Below are 19,647 nucleotides of genomic sequence, written 5' to 3'. Positions count from 1 at the left end.
GTGACCTTGACACAGTTTATACGGAGTGCATATGGAACAGCCGAAGCCAAGCAGTTATGGAGCAGTTGTTGATAACTGCTGCGGCAATCCTTTTTGCTCCGGCAGCATTGGGTATTCTTTTGGTTGTTGTGTTGGCATCTGTAGGTCAATCTGTAGGAATTAGGAAGAAATATGTACAGGTTCTCCTAAAAATATTTGAGGTAAGTTAAGTACACGTAACCTGAACTGTCTCAACTTGTAGTCAGAGGTCAAGGGAAAATTTGGATCAAGTTGCACAAAAATATGTATTGGTCCTGAAATTTTTGTTTATATAATTTCATAATTATTATATCAGTGTTTCTACTGACTTTTTAAGTTTGCAAGGACCTTAGGTGATAAGGTCGTTTATGATGGTTGGGAAGGGCTGGGGGGGGGGGGGAGGGGGGGGGTATCCCAATGGATAAGAGTTTTGGGGCTCATCTCCAAGAAAATTTGAAAACGTGAGTCTTATTTGGTTGCTTTTTCGCCCAGAAAATCACAATAATATAACATGAATCTGTTTGGGTTGCTTTTTCACCCAGAAAATTACAATGATTCTATTTTAAATGACCTCTTTTTTGTGTTAACCAATAAGTAATATAAAGTCAGTACTATAACCTCGACCCCTATAAACTATGGTTAATAAAGTTTGATGGTCAGTGTTGCTCACTTTCTAGGCGTTCCATCAGTATAACAATATATATTAGAAAAAACAAACTCATTTTCATTGTTCAACAGTAGGAATTGTTGCTGATCATTATTCATGCAAGTTTGAAAATTATATCTGAACCAGTTTTTTGTTTTCTTGATTTAATTACCAAAGAGCGCAAATGCTATTACTGATTGTAGTCCAAATGAGAGTACATGAATCATGCTAACCACTTCAATGTTATGGTATCTGTATCTCATTTGCATGCAAACAGCTTTCTGTTCAGGACTCCGGGCTATCATAATCTGATAAAATAATAATGGTAATTAAAATCTGTAACTAGCAATGATAACTTCCATTAGTCTGTTCAACACTGTTGTTTCTTTCTCCAAAAAGATGCAAATAATGGAATGTCTGTGTACCTTTTCAAGTCAGGTGTCACTATCTTGGCCTACTACTAGTATATGAATAATTTATCTTGAGAGAAGAGTCAGTTGTCATAATTTAGCAGTACATTTGCCCTGGCCTTGTTAATACAAGGTTGCATGCTTGGCAACGAAAGAGGTCATGCATAGATAGAATGGATACGTGATTGCTGTGATGCAATAAAAAGCCAATGACAGTGCATGTAAAAGCAAAAGCAGGGAATTCTCCAAACAAAAGGTATTAAAAAGGAGAAAAATAACCAAGTGCAGCTTTTCTCCTTTTGATTCCTCAGTAAGGATTATATTAGTGTTATAAGTCTAAGTCAGAATTATTCAGAATTAGTTTTATACTTGTCAGAAAACCCTTGTTCGTCCAAAGGACTGATAGCTAACCATTGTAATTGGTCAGACAGCATTTTCAATTGATCATGACCAGTAGGACTGACAGTTTTGCCATGTCTGGAAATGAAACTAAAAGACAAAGACAGGTGTGATGCCCACAGTGTAGAATGCTCCTGCCTCTTGTGAAATTATCCACCTGTGAAGAAATAACATGAAGTCTAGGCTTGTGATACATAAACAAATTTTGTGAATAGTAAGGAGTGTTCAGGGATACTTTCAGACAAAGAGAAAAAAATGCTCCCTGTAACATGAAGCTTGAAGGTCAAATGGTACTTATGCTTTGTGCTCCCAAACTTGGAAATCTTTGATTAAATGCTATTCTTAATTCAGTGATGTGGTGATTTTGGTGAGTATCTTTTATATTCAAATAAATCAGTTTTGCAATTTGCTTTCAGGTTTTTCAGTGTTTGAAGTTTCTTATAAGCACATCAAAAAACCATTAAATTGCCAGTCCCATTCATGTGAATGGCAGAACTGATTAAGTCAACATAACTGCATTAAAGAAAGGGTGGGGTGAGGGTGGGGAGTACTTTCATACAGTTTATAAATAATGTCTCATTGCTATATAATGAAGATAAGTTATGTGATATTGAAGAGGATTGAAAGTTGAACTATTTACTGTGTCATTGGCAGGGTGTGATTTGTGAGACGCTGTCACCAGTGGTTTTTACTTACTTTGGAATTTAGGACAGATGTGCAGTTTTTTTTTTTATTTTCCTGATTTGTTTTTCAGATTTTTTAAATTAGATGTTATTTCATATGGTGTATGCAAGTTGAAGGGAGAGCACAAAGAGTTTTGCCGCAAAAATACATACCACACAGATTTTTCAGAAATCCTTAAAAATTATAGACCTATAAAAATTATAGTATATATATATATATATATATATATATATATATATATATATATATATATATATATATATATATATATATATTCATTTAAGACCACTTTTTTTGTGTAAGACTAAATTAGATATGTTTTATTTAAAGATGTTGTCCTGTCTTGAAATACTTGATTTTGTTCTGTTATTATTTCCATTTAAAAGAAAGCTTTCTTTTGTCTTAGTGTGTGCACTCAGTCAGTTGGAGAAGTCCAAAAGAAAAAGTAAATGTTCAACCTGCGATAATGAGTTAAACAGAAAAATTCATGAATTACTATGTAGAACAGTTTTATCTATCTGGACCCAAAGAAAGTGCCACATGTGAGTGCATGCATGGAATAAGCAGGGCAGAGTGACAGAAGCATGATCAAATTATGATACAGTTGTTTATTTGACACCCTGGCCTTGTGTAGTCTTGGAAAGATGTTTTCACTTTTTGTGTTAAATTGTACATGTCCTAGGATGAAATGATATGACAAACCGAGGATTCTGGGGTGGCGTTAGCAATTTTTTTCATTTAGCCAAATTGCTACGTTTTCCTCATTTTTTTCTCCAAATGGTTTAAAATTGACTAAAATAAGTCGAATCAGCCCTATTTCATTTAGCCAATTTAAGTTAGTTTTAGCATTTGGCTAAATTGCCAGGGATTCTTTATAAGTTGCAGTTTATATAATAACTGGGTTTAATTGTTAGCAGTAGACCCCAGTAACCCTTTTTAAACTAACCCTGGTATATCACTATCAGGGTCAAAACTTACCCGTCATGTAAGTATTATCAAATCGCGACTGACAAGAATCTAAAACACTTGCAAAATGATTTCTGATTACTTCTTGAAATCATTTATTTTGACCTTGAAAGTGAAATCTACAGCAGCCAAACCACTTGTGTTGATAGATGCTAATAATTTTAGCCTTTTTTAGAAATTCTTTCTTAAGATGAAAAGCTGAAGAAAAGTAAAACCTTTTAATATTGTAAGTGATTAACTTTGTTTGCATTGTGTTTACTTGGTATATGGGATATTTTTCAGTATGGACGACAAAAGATAGAGCACAAACAAGGGTTTATTCAGGATTCTGCAGAGGAACAAACCGGTAAGGAATTAGGAGAAGATGGTCATGCTGGTGAGGAAGACAAAAAAGCACCGTCTGGGAATGGTTGTGTTCAGTCTGAGGAATCAGGTAATGAAATAGTGGTTTATGAAAATTGGTGGTGATAACCTTGTTGAGCTTTTTATAATGTTGCATCATATCAACTAAGTAACCTTTTTTTGTGAATCACTTTTTACTTTTTTGTCTGTACATTTGACAGCTATGCTGCTTTTTTTCTTTTTATCTTTTTTTTTTGTTTGGTGTGGGGGACATGTACTATTAATAAAACAACTTAGTAAATGTCTGCTTAGGAAGTTTTACTACAGACATGCAGCTATCTCCAATGTTTATTTTCAGTATCATTATCTGATAATGCTTAACGGTGACATATAGGGCACAATGTGAACAAGTACTATGTACGTGAATGTCACCATGACTGAAACATTTGGAGTTACTTCCACTTTATTCTTTGAATTCATTTTCAGTGTTCAAAGCCTGACTAAAATGCTTTTTCTGAAGCTTATATGAGATACACATATGTAGGTGTGCATACACATACACATGCATGTACTTGTGTACATACACACACACACACACACACGCACGCGCGCACACACACACACACACAAAACTATAAGACTCATAATGGTAACCTTTATAGTAATATTCATTTTGAATGTATTTCACTTTGTTGCAAATTCTGCTTTAAGGAATGCATGTGATAGAGAGAGAGATGCCACTAAGAGCTTCCGAAGGAATTAGAATCTCCAACGTCCGTTCTGTAGAGACCATGCAGAGAGAATTTCAACTCACAGATACAATGTACTTCTGTAAAAGTGGTGTAGAGGTAAGTCTTTCCTTATCAATCAAATGAACTGGGATAATATAAGGGAAGGCAGTATATTTTTTAACACAAATGCAATTGTGTGTAAGAAATCACTACTTAATCTCATGCAGTCTTAAAATATTGTCAGCAATGTTCTTCAAAAATGAGCATTTCATATTTGAAAGGTTGATTAGGTAAGAAAATATCCAAACTCCTCTCTGAAGCCAGCCCTTGCCCAATCCAACCCTGCCAAACATCTTACTGCAGTATACATTTCAGCAAATGAATTATGTATTGCATGCCTATTTGGTTATTCACGTAGAGGATCTGTAACTTATTCATAGTTATCTGAAAAGGCCTTCTTTGTCTGAAATTAAAACAGTCATGTATGTTGTGTTTTAATTGTCATCAGATCATGGGTGTTGTTTTTATGTACAGACACAGATGTGTCTGTACATATAGCCGTCATCTGCATCTGTCGTCGCCGTCGTCGCCGTCGCCGTGCACTTTTACGGATAACACGATAAGTGGAAAACCATTTTGCCTTTTGATTTGAAACTTGCAGAACTGATGAATATTCATAATATGCAGGTCAAGTTCGAAAATCAGCATGATCGGTTCACTCTTAGGGAATTAATGCTGTTTTTTCACTTTTTTCAACATATATGCAGCACCGATAACACGATAAGTGGAAAACCATTGTACCTTTTGACTTGAAACTTACAGAACTGATGAATATTCATAATATGCAGGTCAAGTTCGAAAATCGGCATGATTGGGCCATTTTTAGGGAATATATGCTGTTTTTTCACTTTTTCAGCATATATGCAGCACCGATAACACAGTAAGTGGAAAACCATTTTACCTTTTGGCTTGAAACTTACAGAACTGATGAAAATTCTTAATACGCAGGTCAAGTTCGAAAATCAGCATGATTGGGCCATTTTTAGGGAATTTATGCTGTTTTTTCACTTTTCAATATAAATGCAACACTGATAACACAATATAAGAAAAACGGATTGGCCAATTGGCATTATATTCACAGGAGTGGTCAATCTTACTAAAATGCAGGTTGAGTTCGAAAATCAGCATAATCGGGCCATTATTTTAGAAGTTATACTGTTTTTTCACATTTCCTCAGATTCAATTATTAGGCATGTTAACAGTCTCATTATTGAACTAATTAGATGCGTAAAAGTGTTTGTTTGATATTTCCTGCATCTTTACAACATTGTTAGTTGATTATGTAAAAAAACATGGTAAACTTGTTATCATGTATTGTGTAATAAAGTGTCAAAAATGGAAATAAACTCATATCATTGCAGTTTGTCGATTCAATCATCCACTATGTTCAGAATCTCAGAATGGAGGAAATTGGACATTTAACACTGTTCTATTGATACTTTTCCCATCTCATCAATTTTCTTAGTTGGTCATATAAAAATGGCAGTAAAATGTTTATTTTGTTTTATGTTAAAAAAGTGTTAAAAATGGAAATAAACCCATTTCAGGACAGTGCTGTCTTGTTTACATTTTGGCATTTTCAAGATGTGACTTTGAAGTTCCATGGGCCTGAAGACCTTTGCTTGTCATGTTTTCTGAATGTCCATGTTACTAATATTTTATTAAAAACATTTGATGGTTATTATGCTGTTAAACATTATGTAACGTTGCATCAAAATTTGAAGAAACCCCTATTTAGGGCACTGCTCCTATGATGACCATTTAAGGGAAAACATGTCACTTGCTGTTCTCAAACTTACAAGAAAGAAACATGGGTCTAACATACAGCCTCAGTAGGCAATGCAGTCTGTTTGGTAAATTTTTCTGGCAATTTAACAGTTTTTTGTGAAAATTTAATTTTTCACTTATTGACATTTTCAAGGTGCGACTTAGAACCTCCACGGGCTTGAAGACCCTTGCTAGTCACATTTTCTGAAAATCCATGACACGTATATTTTATCATTTAAAATTGATGGTCATTATGCTGTTAAGCATTATGTAATGTTGCATCAAAATAGAAGAAAACACAATATTTGGTGCTGCTGCCATGATGACCATTATGGGAAAACGGTGTTACTTATTACTGTCAAACTTTCAAAAAAGAAACACAGGACTAAAATGCAGCCCGAGTTGGAAAAGCAGTCTAATTGGCTTCTTTTTCTGGAAGTTAACACTTAGTGAAATATTCATTATCTTTTTGGCATATTCATTGTGGGACTCAGAGCTCCCATGGACATGAAGCCTAATGGTAATCAAATTTTCTACATGTCCATGCTATTTATAGTCAATAATCAAAAATTGGTGATAATTATTCTATAATTTATTATGTAATGTTACATCAAAATTGACAATAATCTTTTTGCACTGCTACTGCAAACATTATGAAAAGAAAACTGTGTTACTTATTATTATATTTAACTTATAAGTACGATTTTTAGGATTGGCATGCAGTTCAAATTAGAAAGCCAGGTCAATTGGGTCATCATTTTTATTAAATTTATGCATTTTTTGTGAAATTTTCATTTTTCTCATTCTGGCACTTTCTAATATTCATCAGCGTTACCTGTTGTGCATAATTAAAATTTTATGTTGACTGTGCAGTTAAACATAATGTATTATTGCATCAGAATTGGGCAGTCTCCTGTTTTTGTGCATTATTGTTTTCTGCTTTTCTTAAAGCAATAATAACTCTTCCTTTGAGATTCAAAATTCCGCATGAAATACATTGTAAACAACGCATGGAAATATATTCTATTGTATTTTACCACTAAAACGGCCGTTATTGTAGTAAAACTAAAATCTGTGCTTGTCAATAGGGCTTTCGAAGCTTGCATCAAGGCATTCGTTGCTAATGACGTAATGGTGTCACGCGGATTCTCGCGTTCATTCGAGACCAAAATAACATATGGCGCCAAACGCATTAATGCGGACGCAGACGTAAGTTGCGAGTTTTTGTACAGTGTGTCGGATAATAAAAAGCCCAGAACGGCACACATTGTGGATATTATGTATTTTTAACAAAAAGACGAATATATCTCATGAATCTTATATAGTGTTGTTGTTGTCTGCTTTTCCCGCGGTTTTAAGTAGGTCAACAGTGACTATGCGATGTCAGAGAGAGCTCCGTCAGTTAAAATCTCTTAAGAGATTTTAACAAAAAACCGTACGTTTAGGAAAAAAACCCTGGATTAACTTTGAATGCAGGAATGGGGTCGCTGACCATTGGTAAGTACGGGAAAATTGCCGTTTACTCCAGGAAAATCCAATTTTTGGCCAAAATGAAGAGTTATTATGACTTTAAGGTGTGACTTATGGGCCTGAAGACCTTTGATAGACAAATTTGTGTGGTCAGTCTGTTAATTCCCCTTGGGTATTCACAAGGCTAATTTCAGTGCTATAAACTCATTTACCTAATTAAGTAGCCATTAATTGAAATTTCATAAAGCACACTTGTTGATATTTCCCTGTTAAGCTCTCTGCTAGATAACATAGTGTCCATAATAAGGAAGCAGTGAATAACAGCTTCATTAGAATTATATTTTTGTTGTTTCTATTTAATTTTTTCTCCAACACTGGCATTTTTAAGATGTGATTTTTAACTCCCATCCACCTGAGGCTGTGCACATTTTCAGTATTTCCACATAAGCAGCTGTATTGGTATTTATGTCTTTAAACACGATGTAATATTATTTTATGCACTGTCATCATTTTTCATATATAGGGACTTTCATCATGTGAATTTTAACTCTCATGGTCCTGACATTGTAATCTTATTGAAAGGGTGGATTAAGACCATCTTCTGGGTCTCCTGGAAGACAGTCAGATTTTACAGTTTATATTAACGGGTTTCTGTTGGAAGACTATCAAAATGGAAGATGGATCAACAAAGATACTTTGGAATACTGTCAGAAAATATCTCTGAATCTGCTCCTGTTATTGACCATGTTACCTGTTGTGCATGATTAAAAATCAGTGTTGACTGACTGTGCTATTATAAGCATTTATTATTGCATCAAAATTGACATAATGACCTATTTTGCATCTTTTTTTTTTCTGTTTTTTGTCTGTACATTTGACAGCTTTGCTGCCTTGTTTAAATAGTCATCAGATCAGCTATATATTCTCAAAAGCTTATAAGTTACTTTCATTTCTGTTTTACAGGCCATAATTGAAGATGAAGTAACAAAATGTTTTAGTTCTGAAGGTGAATATTTGGCAGTATTTATAACATTTGTGTACTAGTACTCAGAAAGCATTTTCCATTATTGATTATCCAGAAAACTTCCAAAAGATTTGTTGGTATATTTTTGACTTTTAAGTCTTAAATGGCCCTGGATATTTAAAAAGGTAATGTCATTATTGAGTACTTTTTGATGGGATTTATCTATACATTTTAGAGCTTCCTTCATGGAATTTGTTGTCCAGAACAAACAACAATTATCAATATCTAAGGTAGGTTGTGTGTGCACACTTTTGTAAGATATGTCAGTTAAATAGGGTAAACATTTTTGTAAGATACCCAGTTAAATAGGGTTAACATTTTGGTAAGATATGTCAGTTAAATAGGGTAACTTAAATGTTCTGTTTAATACTGGGAATATATTTTTTTCTTTTGCCTGAACTTCTCTCCATTATTGTACCACCAGCGTTAGCGCTGGCGGTACACATGGTTTCGGTCCCGTCCGGATCGTTCCGCCGGCTCCGCCGGACGGCTACCGTTACCGCTTCTCCTCCTAGACGGTAAGGGCCCCCGTACCCATCTCATGGATTTAGGTCACCTATAATCTCAACTCGTTCCACGTAAAATTTGGGCTTTGTCGGTATTGGGGTCTGGGTGTGGCACTCATTACAATGCACCCTTGTCTAAAAATGGCAAAATTAAATGCTAATTATCTACCCTACGGAAGGAGTTATGGGAAAAATTTCTATAGACGGCTTTCCAAAAGTCATATTAGATTTCAAATATACCCTTGGATTTGACCTTTGACCTACCTTACGATGAACTTAACTTTGATTGTACCATTTTTAGTCATATATATTTTTTGCATATTTTGAAAATTTTTGTTGATTGCATTTTTACAGCTTGTCAAGCACAAGACTGGTGGCTGTGTCCCTTATTTTGTGTATGTGGGGGTCTATACGAATGCGCTTGCTCCAGCTGGTGGTACAATATTCGGAGGCGGTATCGCCTCTCTGATCCTCTAGTTAATAGGAAGCTTTTTGAAGTAGATTGTTTTTTGTCATTGGGAAATTAAGAGAACTTAAATAAAAACTGTAGCATTGAGAAAAGTCAAGAGTGCTTAATCAGAAACTGAATTTTTTGGTCTTTTCAGTGTTCGCCTGACTGTCCTTTGGGGCTTAGGGGTTTATGTTAGATACCTTTTCTTGTTGCCATTCAGGTATGTTGGTCATTCATTGTCTAGGTGAATGAGACAGTCAGCTGAATCAAGATAAATGCTCTACTAATATTGCATGCATATCTGCCTTTATCAGTCATAATGCATTATGTCCAGTCAATGAAGGAAAATAATATTGTATATCATACTGCTGGTTAAAATTCTACTTTATTGGAGGGAATAAGTTAGTTAAAGTTTGAATATGAGCTATGTGTCCTACCATTGAAGCATATTAGTTTTATGCTCAAAAGTAATACAGATATTATATGTATATATGTATATATGATTTGCTTGAAATTCAAGTTGAATTCCTTATATGTTTTACATTTCAGAATAATATTAGCTGTAATTGGTATTGCATGGTTGATTATTAGTACAGCCTTCATTGGATATTTACCAAAGAACAGGTAAGTCCCATGATGTATTTGATGCACAATACACAGGTCAGTAGACTAGGGAAACAGCTATAGCCTGTAAGATATAATTAAAACATTTAGTGACAGTATGATGTGCATGGATTATAAAATTTCTTTTTTTCCAATCTAGGTTTAAGAAGATACTCAACCAGTATGTCAGTCTCATGTGTTACCGTATATTATGTAGAGCCTTTTCTGCTGTTATTACTTTCCACAACAGGTGAGACATTGAATATGTTAACCAAATTTTACTTCCTTGCTTATCTTAATTTTTTAAACACAAATTAACTGATATTTATTTGGTGAGTATTTAGATAAATCGCTGAAAAAAAAGCAGAAAAATAATAAAATGCAATTCAGGCATCTATTTAGGAACCTTTCAATGAATAGAGAAGCCTATTTCAGCACATTTGTGGTTCATTTTATGTGTCTTTTCAGTGAAAATAAAGCCAAGGGAGGTGGCATTTGTGTAGCTAATCATACTTCCCCCATTGACGTGATGGTGCTTGCCACAGATAATTGCTATGCTATGGTTAGTTTAATACCTAGTGTATAGATACCCACTAATGTTTTTATACTTGCTCAGTGTCTGTATGCAGTAAACACAGTTATTCACAGACCGTGTAATCAGTTTTATACTTTGGGTTAACAAATAGCTCCTCACAAGGATGTTGGACATAAATGTATTTCCAGTCATAATATGATAAATTCCAAGGTCACTCAATGATAGTGTCAATAAAAGCCTGTATTCATTTAGGATCCAAGGTCATTGAGCATGATGTCAACAAGTCTATTACCATAAGAAAATATGAAATTGAAAGGTTTAAAAACAAGCTGAATTTTGAGTAGATTTTAATGTAAGGTATTTTTTAGCAGTATTTATCAATGGTTATGATTGAGTGAATGGAAAATGCTATCCCTCTACCCCTCAACCACATTCTTTTTATCAAAAACTATGGTTATTATTTCTAGGTTGGTCAGTCACACGGGGGCTTCCTGGGGCTACTGCAGAGAGCATTGTCTAGAGCTACAAGTCACATTTGGTTTGAAAGATCAGAAGTCAGAGATAGAAGTGCAGTAGCTAGAAGGTAAACTTAGGAAATTTTTATTGAATTAGATAAAAAGAAAAGAATTGATCATATCTTGACCATTAATCATGTTTAAAAACCATCAGTGCCACATTCAACTTAGCATGCATATTTTGTTATACATGAGTCATGTCAAAAAACTCCATTTTTTTCAGACTGCAAGAACATGTCAGTGATCCAGAGAATTTGCCAGTGCTTATTTTTCCAGAGGGTAAAATAGGTTTTGCTGTTAAATGATAAAATTGTTGTCTTTACTGTAGTGCACAGTTCCCAATTGTATAGTTAACCTTTTGCAACAGGGAATGTTTTTAGAAGTAACTTCTGAAGATAAAAAAATAAAATGATTCTATCTTTTCTACTTAAAATTAACTTTTAACTCTGCTTAATTTTATCAAGTTGTTTTTATGAAGTTTTCAGATTTGCTAACATTTCTGTTGATTTTATTTTTTCACAGGGACATGTATAAATAACACATCAGTTATGATGTTCAAAAAGGGGAGCTTTGAAGTGGGGTGCACAATTTTTCCAATCGCTATTAAAGTATGTATTATAACACAAATAAATGAGCCACTGAACATGAATAAATGAACCGTCGGGCATTGAACAGATCATTTTTACTTTCAGTTTGTTGATATTTAGTTTGATTAAATCATGTTCTTGGTAAAGCATGTTATGTTATGAAACATCATTCATATATCACAGTACACTTCCTATCAATAGTATAATTCTTTTTCTCCATTATTTCAGTATGATTTGCGATTTGCAGACACGTTTTGGAATAGTAGTAAACAGGGCATGGTCAAGCATATCTTAATGATGATGTCCAGCTGGGCCATAGTGTGTGACGTGTGGTACTTGCCACCGGTCAAGAAGAGAGTAAGGGCTACTTGATTTGTTTACTTAAGTTAAACTTTATTGGTTTGGATGATAAGTTTTCAAGATACATGCCCTACAATAAACTAGATCTTACTTCCACTGTGGTTCCACAAAAGTTGTTCATCAGATATTGTGACCTACAGAAACATGTGAATTTGTGGAATGATTTATGTGATGTGCAATATTTGTTTCATCAGTGGCTCAACTTAAAAGAAAAAATCCGGATTTGAATATCCAAAAGCCAAATTATTATTTGCTGAAATGATAAGAAAATGGGTATGTAACTGTGGGAAACTAAAATAGTTCAGTTCACATTTTGGTATATTCATCTTACAGCATATTTTTCGTATCTCTAGGAAGATGAAAATGCCATACAGTTTGCCAATAGAGTGAAGCAGTTGATAGCCCAAGCAGGTGGTCTAGTAGACTTAGAATGGTGAATATTGTCATTTATTTGTTTTATGATAACCTTTATACTTAACCTTAGAATTTACCTACATTTTGATTTCATATAAATGAAGGCCACACAGGCATTATATTTTGGAGTAAAAGAATAACTCCAAACCTTTATTTTTTCTGCTGTTGATCTTTTTAGTGATTAGCCAATAGCAAAAAAAAAAAAAAAAAAAAAAAAAAATCCACAATCTTATAAAATATGTCAACTGACCCTTATTGTTAAAGCTGTGGAACAAGTACACCCAAAGATGTTAAAACTTATATCAAGAAGTTTTGGATTTTATTACAAATAAATAAATAAAATAAAAACTCCAAGAAATAGTTTTTAACACCAATAAATTTAATGGCTTCTATTTTACAGGGATGGTCAGCTAAAGCGCACAAAACCAAAGCCAGACATGATCCAAAAACAGCAGCAGCATTACAGCAAACTGCTGAAACATGACTAGCTGTTTCTATTCATTGTACAGTGATAACATTTACTGCCATCAAAGACAGTTGGTATCTAACTGCTCTAAGCTTTAAAATATTTTTTTTATCATGAAGGATTGGAAAAAGGTACAGAAATCGGATGATAAAGCCACTGAGAATCGACTCACAAAGCAAAAGATTGTAAACTACTTTGTAATAAGCCAAGGATATGCACAATTGTTACCTAGCTTAGTGCGCAAAGGTTTACAAATAACCAGGGGATAATGGCAGAATTGGTTAATAAAAATAATAACAAGGAAAGAGTTTCTAAAAAGAATTAACACAATTTTATCTGTACAGCATGATGTTTTGGCCCTTTTGACAAAGAAAAGCATGGCAGACAATGTATGTACATTGGGGTCATGTTTTCTTTGGGATCATTTTGACTCTTTGCATACTTAGCTATGCCATCACTTTAATCATACTGCTATGAATTGAATTCTGTCTTTTTTCCATAAGCTTTCTACTGTAGATGTCTAACATTTTCACAAACTGTGTTCAGTAATATGATATTGAAGTTTTGTTACTCAAAACATTAGTTTGAATACCATAGTTACAAGTATATTGTTTAAGTAATGGTTAAACTTTACCTTAAGAAAGTTTGAAATGTTCGGCTGTTACATACTCTGTCATAGTAAATATGACATAATGGCAATATAAGTCTACAAAGGTACTTGAATCCAATAACTCTAAATATAATGGTACTGTTACTTCTTTCAGTAAATAAAAATGGTTGTGTTTTGAACTTTGCAAAAATCTCCTTAGGTGCTCAATATTTAGGTTAAATAAAATTATCTTAAAATGTTAGTGTAATGCACAATTCCCAATTATACACATGCACCATCAAATTTAGTAATTTAGTCAAGTTAAGTAATTTTGCCTAATGTGCTGTAACATATTAATGTGGTTTGAAATGTGTGCTTCTGTTTTATTGTTATTTAAATTTTGGTGAGATATTTAATTTTGTTTTTCAATACAATAGATATAAATCTTTGTTGGTATGGGATGTAAGATGTAAAATATTGGTGGTGGACGAACCAAGCAATAAATGCATTCTCAAATTGACTTTTTTTATGTAAAATTGATGAACGATAACATTTCAGTTTTTTAATGGGGTCTGCCAGAAACATGATAAAATGTGTTAGGTTGCTGTTGGGCTACTTATTGCAGGTGCTTCAGTTTACGATGAACTGCTGTGTACTTTACACTGGACAATAAAATGAAGTGCTAGAATACAATATGGCCTATTATGTTTCATATACACATCCACATCACATTGGATGCTCAAGCACAATGAACATGTCTCGTTCAAGTGGTCAGAGTGATTGTGTTAGTTGTGGTGGAAATTGACTCCTCCTCTGCTTGACCTAGTTTCGATTTGTTACCACGGCAAAATTCACATTTCGTTTGACGTCAGCAATCTGTGTGTATGTTCGCACAGTCGATCTGCTGGAGGAAGCAGGGATGCTGTTTCTTATGAAAAATTCCTCAGTTTCCTCTAGGATTTCCTACGGAAGTTGCTTCGGCTATGGCCTCGAAAACGTGAAAACAGAACCAAAGCATTACTAGTGATCTTGCATCCCTGAAACACAGTCGAGCGCGGGCGTGTGAGTCGAGATGGCTCCCTTACTTGAGCACACGACGGATTTGACATCCAAAGTGATGCTGATCACAGCTAATGTGGGGTCAATATTTGAAGATGTGAGTATTGAACAGTCTTCCTGCACTGTGCATGTAATAGCCGTTGTAACAAGATCTGAGATGTGGCTATGCTTCACGTGAATATGTTAAAATTAACCCACACTCAATCATTTTGCCCAGTGGTGCCCGCTCACCGGCTTGTTCCCACGTTACGTTATGAAACTATGAAGCTGCCAAGTCGGTATACTTTAGTTACTCATAGTGTTGCCCTTACAAATTTATTTCTCACTTTTGCCTAACTTTTTAAACTTGGTTTTTGGCACTACATTAGATCACATTGCACTCAGTTTTTTTCGCACAATGACGGCCGGCTGATGCTAATGGTTTACAATATTTATTTACACAAAGTCATAATGCAGACATATGGCGAGGCATAAACACCCACCCACCCCTTAACCCCTTCTATTTCACACCATCTCATAACACACCCCCTAGAAATCTTGCTGATGTTGGACTAGGTCAGTTTATACACCATTTTGGGGTGTTGATCAAACACCTGCAGCCATTAGTGAATGCTACAACTGAAGTGCATTTCTGTTGTGGACCTCTACAGACCCACTTGACAAGTAGCTTATTCTGTTGTAAGGTCTACTTTGTCATGTACAACTTTGCAAAAATATTAAGTTCTGCACCCTGTTGTAACAATAAGGGTACAGTTCTTCTAAAGTAGGATAACTATAACCTCAACTGTATTTTTTGTCAGGGCTTCTTAAGGGTATAATGGAAATCTAGTTATATTGTCAATGTGAAGCTGTGGTAGGTGAGATAGACTACCCCCTCCAAGTTGTCATTCAGTTAATTTCTCCCTCCCCCCTCCACTTTTGCCACCCCATTCCCTGAAGCCTGGCTGTAAATAGACAGAATATTGGCTGGTAAGGAATCAGTTCATTTCTAAATGTATTGTAGAGAGAAACTTTTATCTTTCTATTGAAATTACATAGCTGATGAAACACTTTGAAACAAACTGTTAAATACACGTACTGGTTTTGCTGTTTGTGTGCACGACTCCGTTTACTATATATTGTTGCTTCTCGTAATGTGTACCATTATTGTTGATGGCATAAAATCAATACAGGGTATGCAATCATTTTATTAAACATTGCATGTGAACTGAAACACTATATCTATTTAGACTTCAGATAATTCCTTGACAGTATTACCTTAAGTAGGCCACCTGCATACATTTAAAGCATTGGAAATTGTTCTGTCATTGATCAGAAAGAAAATGTCTTGGTCAGAAATAAAGCAGTTGATTCTTGGCCAACCAGGTTAACAAAAAAACCAACAGGTTCAGGGTATAAATTCCCCTTTCTGAGTCTTGCTGTAAATATTGGTTTTCCTTTATTATTCAGTATATTTGAGTCTTACATCGTATTGTTGGCATATTTTATGGCCTGGGAGCTTGCTATCTACCACAGTATAGATTCATAGGTTTCTGCTACAGATAAATGATGAATTGCATGTCTGTACAAAAGAATTTATTGTTAATGCTTGTGGTGGAAAATACGTGCCAGAAATAAGGGCACTGTGTTGTTCATTTTGTAGAGTCACCATTGAGAAGGTTGTTCTGAGAGCAAGCATAGGTTAGGTTGATATGTACCAGTGGTGGCAGGGATTCAGATATCACTATAAATAAAATATCATTTCCCTTTTTGTTGCCTAAGGCATCCTAAAATGTTTGTATGGATTTAATTTTGCATAGCTGTGTTTTAGCCCCCTTTGGTGTTGTACAGTGTATGTCTCTGATGGCTAGTTGTATTACCTGCCAGTCAAGATTTTTATTTTTATTGAATTAGAATAACATTTTGTGGTTCATGTTAAGTGTTTGTAGCTCTGTGCCAAGCAGACCACAAAGCATGGAGTCATGTTTTCCATATCATATCATTTGTGGGCTGTTGGTGAGATTTTGTTTTTTGATATTCAGCACAAAGGAAAACGTTTATCAATTGGTTTATCAGATGATATATAATATCACCCTCTCACAGTTTGATGAATAAAATGTTAGTTATATCTTCTTGTAAAATGTGCAGGTTATTTTGAAAGCCCTGTATATCTTCTCCACTCAGAAGATTCATTTCAGTCTGTAGTTAATATTCAAATTGACCTTTTTGTTGTTCTAAATAAGACACAAATTATCATGGATATTGGTATTTTGCATTTGTAATCAGTTTAGAGTTTATTTTAATGTGAATTTATCAAAGTAGTGGTGTAGAAGTTGGTCATAACGTCAATTTTCTCCTGCACTTGACCTGTGCGGGTAAGACCAGTGCAAATATTGAATGGCCCTTTTTGTTGAAGTACCAGACCTCTTTATATTACAAGCACAGCAGTTAAGAACCTGTATCACTCAGTGTTAAGCCAGTCCCAGCAGTGTTGGCACATTTTTATTAGAGTTGGCTATTGATAGATCACTCAATGCAGTGGGTTAAATCTCATGAACATTGCACATATTCTTCAGCCAAAGTATACAGTCACTTCATGGTACTAAATGTTCAACAAGCTAGTCATTTTCTGTCTGTGATGTTTAGCATAATGATAAGAAGCGATAGGAAGTAAAAGAAATGAAAAGAACTTAGCAATAGATGTACAGATGGTTTATTAATGTTACAGTCCCAAACTATATCACTTGATATCCCACATAATTAGAATCCAAATGTCATTTCTAGAACAGGTGAACAGAAAGGTGTGCTATTTGCGAAAGTGCTGTTGAGTACAGGTAACAAGCTGATGGGAGAACAGACTTATTTTTATATTCGCTGTATTAATCTATAAACTTTGCTTTGGAAGACCTAAGTCTATCAAGTTATCAGCAGCCACTTTTTAAAGACATTGGTCATTGGCTAACCACAGGTCATTCCATTTTATCCTGACAATCACCTACTCAAATGTGTATTCATCATCGTGATTAGGTGACAATGTTCTCCCCTTTGATAACAAACTAAATGCAGAGATAATGCTTTATATTGGTTGTTTATGTTTGATACGAGGAAATACTCAATGTAAGAACAATAACCTGTTTTAACAAGGGGGAAACTCAATATTTTTTAGATATTCTCTAGAGGTACTTGTGGATTTCAACATCTTTGACCAAACTTTTTTTGTGGGATTAAGAGGTAATTACATGGTGGTGCTACGTAACCTGGATACCACATGTGCCATAATCTTTTTAAATGAATTCATGTCAAAGAATCTGCCACATTATTAGTTTTTAAATCCTTGTTCTTAATTCCTGTTTATCTGTTCTTATACATTTAATTTTGTTTTTCATGTATGTAAATAGAAAGGCAATCACCTCTAAATAAAATAATTGTCAGTAAAAATTAACGCTTGGCTTTTTGATTTACCAGTGATTTATGATATCTCAGGTGAAATGAAGCAGTATGATTTCATTTTCATTTTTATTACCGTATTCTATTAAGCTAAAATAGATTGAGATTTGTTTCATAATGTATCAGCCATTCCCATCCTCACCCACATGTTTTCACTCCATTGCTAGCGTCACTCTGCAAATTTCCTTTGATTTACTACTTATATTGATATGACAGCAGTGATTTGGAGACTTAGCCTTGCTGTGCAATATAAAGTGTAATTGTATTTGGTGAGATGACATAAGATGAGTTTTTGTTATGTATCCAGTCATTTTGTAGTGTGATTATCTACATTTTATTGTCTATTTGTCATTTTTGCCAATAGATCTTATGTTAGAATTTAAATCTCCTGAGAATGTCTCTCAGGAAGCATTTGCTCGCCTAATCTTATCTTTAATTGCTCGAGTTTCAGACCCAATGCGGACTAGCTTCTTGGTATTTAAATTTTCACGTGCTGGCTTATCGGGATTTGACCTTCAGCGAACTCCCCATGTATCTGTCAGTCATGGGTCATGTATAAACAGTGCTTTGTTTTAAATAGTTTTGTTATATGTCCAGCAGACAAAAAGGCAATAAACTAAGACAATTTGATGGTACTCGTTTAATTCAATTCGGACATTGTCATTAGTTTTATAATGTGCATGTTCAATAGACAGAAACACAATAAACTAACGTCACTTTCTCAGTGCTTGTTTTATACAGTTCAGACATTGTAAAGAGTTTTGTTATATGCAGGTTCACTAGACAGAGACGCATATTACATGGACTCTTTTGTTTGATTTGAAAGCCATAAAGCATAACTATTTGCCACCAATTTCAAGACAAGTTGTAATATTAACAATATTCTGACCGACAAGTTTGCCATCTTAAAATGTGTGCAGTGGGACCTGCTCCCAACTTTCTATGACCTAGGTGGCAGCACCAGTTTAGTGGGTGTGTTAATGGTCATGGTCTTTTACGGAAACTTAGTATTTGATTATTAAATATATGTATTTGTGATCGTCCTGGAAAACTTGAGTCTAGTGTCAGCGACGGTCAGATGCAGATAAGCGCACATATGTGTAGATTTGAAAATGAAGAAGCTGGCATACATCAGAACTGAAGCTCGGGGCATTCTGTAGTAACTGTTCCAAATTTGTTGGCTAACTGCTCTTGTCCAGACCTCCAAGAGAAAGTAAATATAGGATAGCAGAGTATATATCACTGGACAGGTTATTATGATACCACTCCTACCCATCTGCCCATACTGTTTAATTTCCCAGCAGCCATTACCTTATTATAAAATACATCATTTCCAAAATGGTATCTAATCAGTGCAATTCTTTAGTGTTTAGTTATCCACTCTTACCAGACTGATATGTGCACCAATCATAATTTCATACCTTCCCGATAAAGCACCTACTAATGATTTCTTGTCACCCATAATCATCCATTACCTCATCTGTTTTTTCTTGAGGTTTCTTTAACCTTTTTGTAGTAATTTCAGCATACTTTGTTTGTCTTCTAGCTTTCCCGGGAAGGACCCAGCTTAACTGACTTCACGGTATGTGCTGACACAGTTGAAGTGTTTCAATTTTTGA

At 34.6% G+C, this 19,647-nt stretch overlaps 2 protein-coding genes across 5 annotated transcripts in view; both read left to right on the top strand.

Moving 5' to 3' along the window:
* The first annotated feature begins 4 nt into the window (after positions 1–4).
* Positions 5–14,063, top strand: LOC106153589 (glycerol-3-phosphate acyltransferase 4). 2 transcript variants are annotated; one of them, XM_087001079.1, is made up of 15 exons: positions 5–200; positions 3,406–3,556; positions 4,177–4,313; positions 8,457–8,499; positions 8,693–8,747; positions 9,629–9,694; positions 10,024–10,098; positions 10,238–10,327; positions 10,546–10,639; positions 11,080–11,195; positions 11,351–11,406; positions 11,650–11,735; positions 11,943–12,071; positions 12,428–12,507; positions 12,889–14,063. In XM_087001079.1, the coding sequence occupies exons 1-15, from the start codon at positions 57–59 to the stop codon at positions 12,974–12,976; spliced, it is 1,410 nt and encodes a 469-aa protein (XP_086857205.1). In that variant the 5' UTR covers positions 5–56; the 3' UTR covers positions 12,977–14,063. The 2 variants fall into 2 exon arrangements, with proteins under 2 accessions (XP_086857205.1, XP_086857206.1); XM_087001080.1 differs by lacking the exon at positions 5–200 and adding an exon at positions 1,160–1,330.
* Positions 14,064–14,391: 328 nt separating this feature from the next.
* Positions 14,392–19,647, top strand: part of LOC106179883 (inositol polyphosphate-5-phosphatase A) — a 38,869-nt gene continuing 33,613 nt past the window's right edge. The window contains exons 1-2 of one of the 3 annotated variants that reach the window (XM_087001075.1): positions 14,392–14,699; positions 19,575–19,610. In XM_087001075.1, coding sequence (XP_086857201.1) covers positions 14,616–14,699; positions 19,575–19,610 — 120 coding nt within the window. In that variant the 5' untranslated portion in view covers positions 14,392–14,615. The remainder of the gene's footprint in view (positions 14,700–19,574; positions 19,611–19,647) is intronic. The other 2 variants (XM_087001077.1, XM_087001076.1) reach the window with 2 other exon arrangements.

The sequence above is a fragment of the Lingula anatina genome, chromosome 1, assembly GCF_051362555.1.
Source record: "Lingula anatina isolate TDL-2025a chromosome 1, LinAna3.0, whole genome shotgun sequence".
NCBI classification, from domain to species: domain Eukaryota; kingdom Metazoa; phylum Brachiopoda; class Lingulata; order Lingulida; family Lingulidae; genus Lingula; species Lingula anatina.
The sequence above is the reverse complement of the archived record's forward strand: the minus strand, read 5'-3'. Positions and strand labels throughout refer to the sequence as shown.

Bases quoted from the DNA above. Each gene is read 5' to 3' on its own strand.
- LOC106153589 (XM_087001079.1), top strand. From the start codon at position 57: ATGGAGCAGTTGTTGATAACTGCTGCGGCAATCCTTTTTGCTCCGGCA. The intron at 8,500-8,692 runs GTGAATATTTGG...TATACATTTTAG, and splicing joins AAAATGTTTTAGTTCTGAAG to AGCTTCCTTCATGGAATTTG. The intron at 12,508-12,888 runs GTGAATATTGTC...TCTATTTTACAG, and splicing joins GGTCTAGTAGACTTAGAATG to GGATGGTCAGCTAAAGCGCA.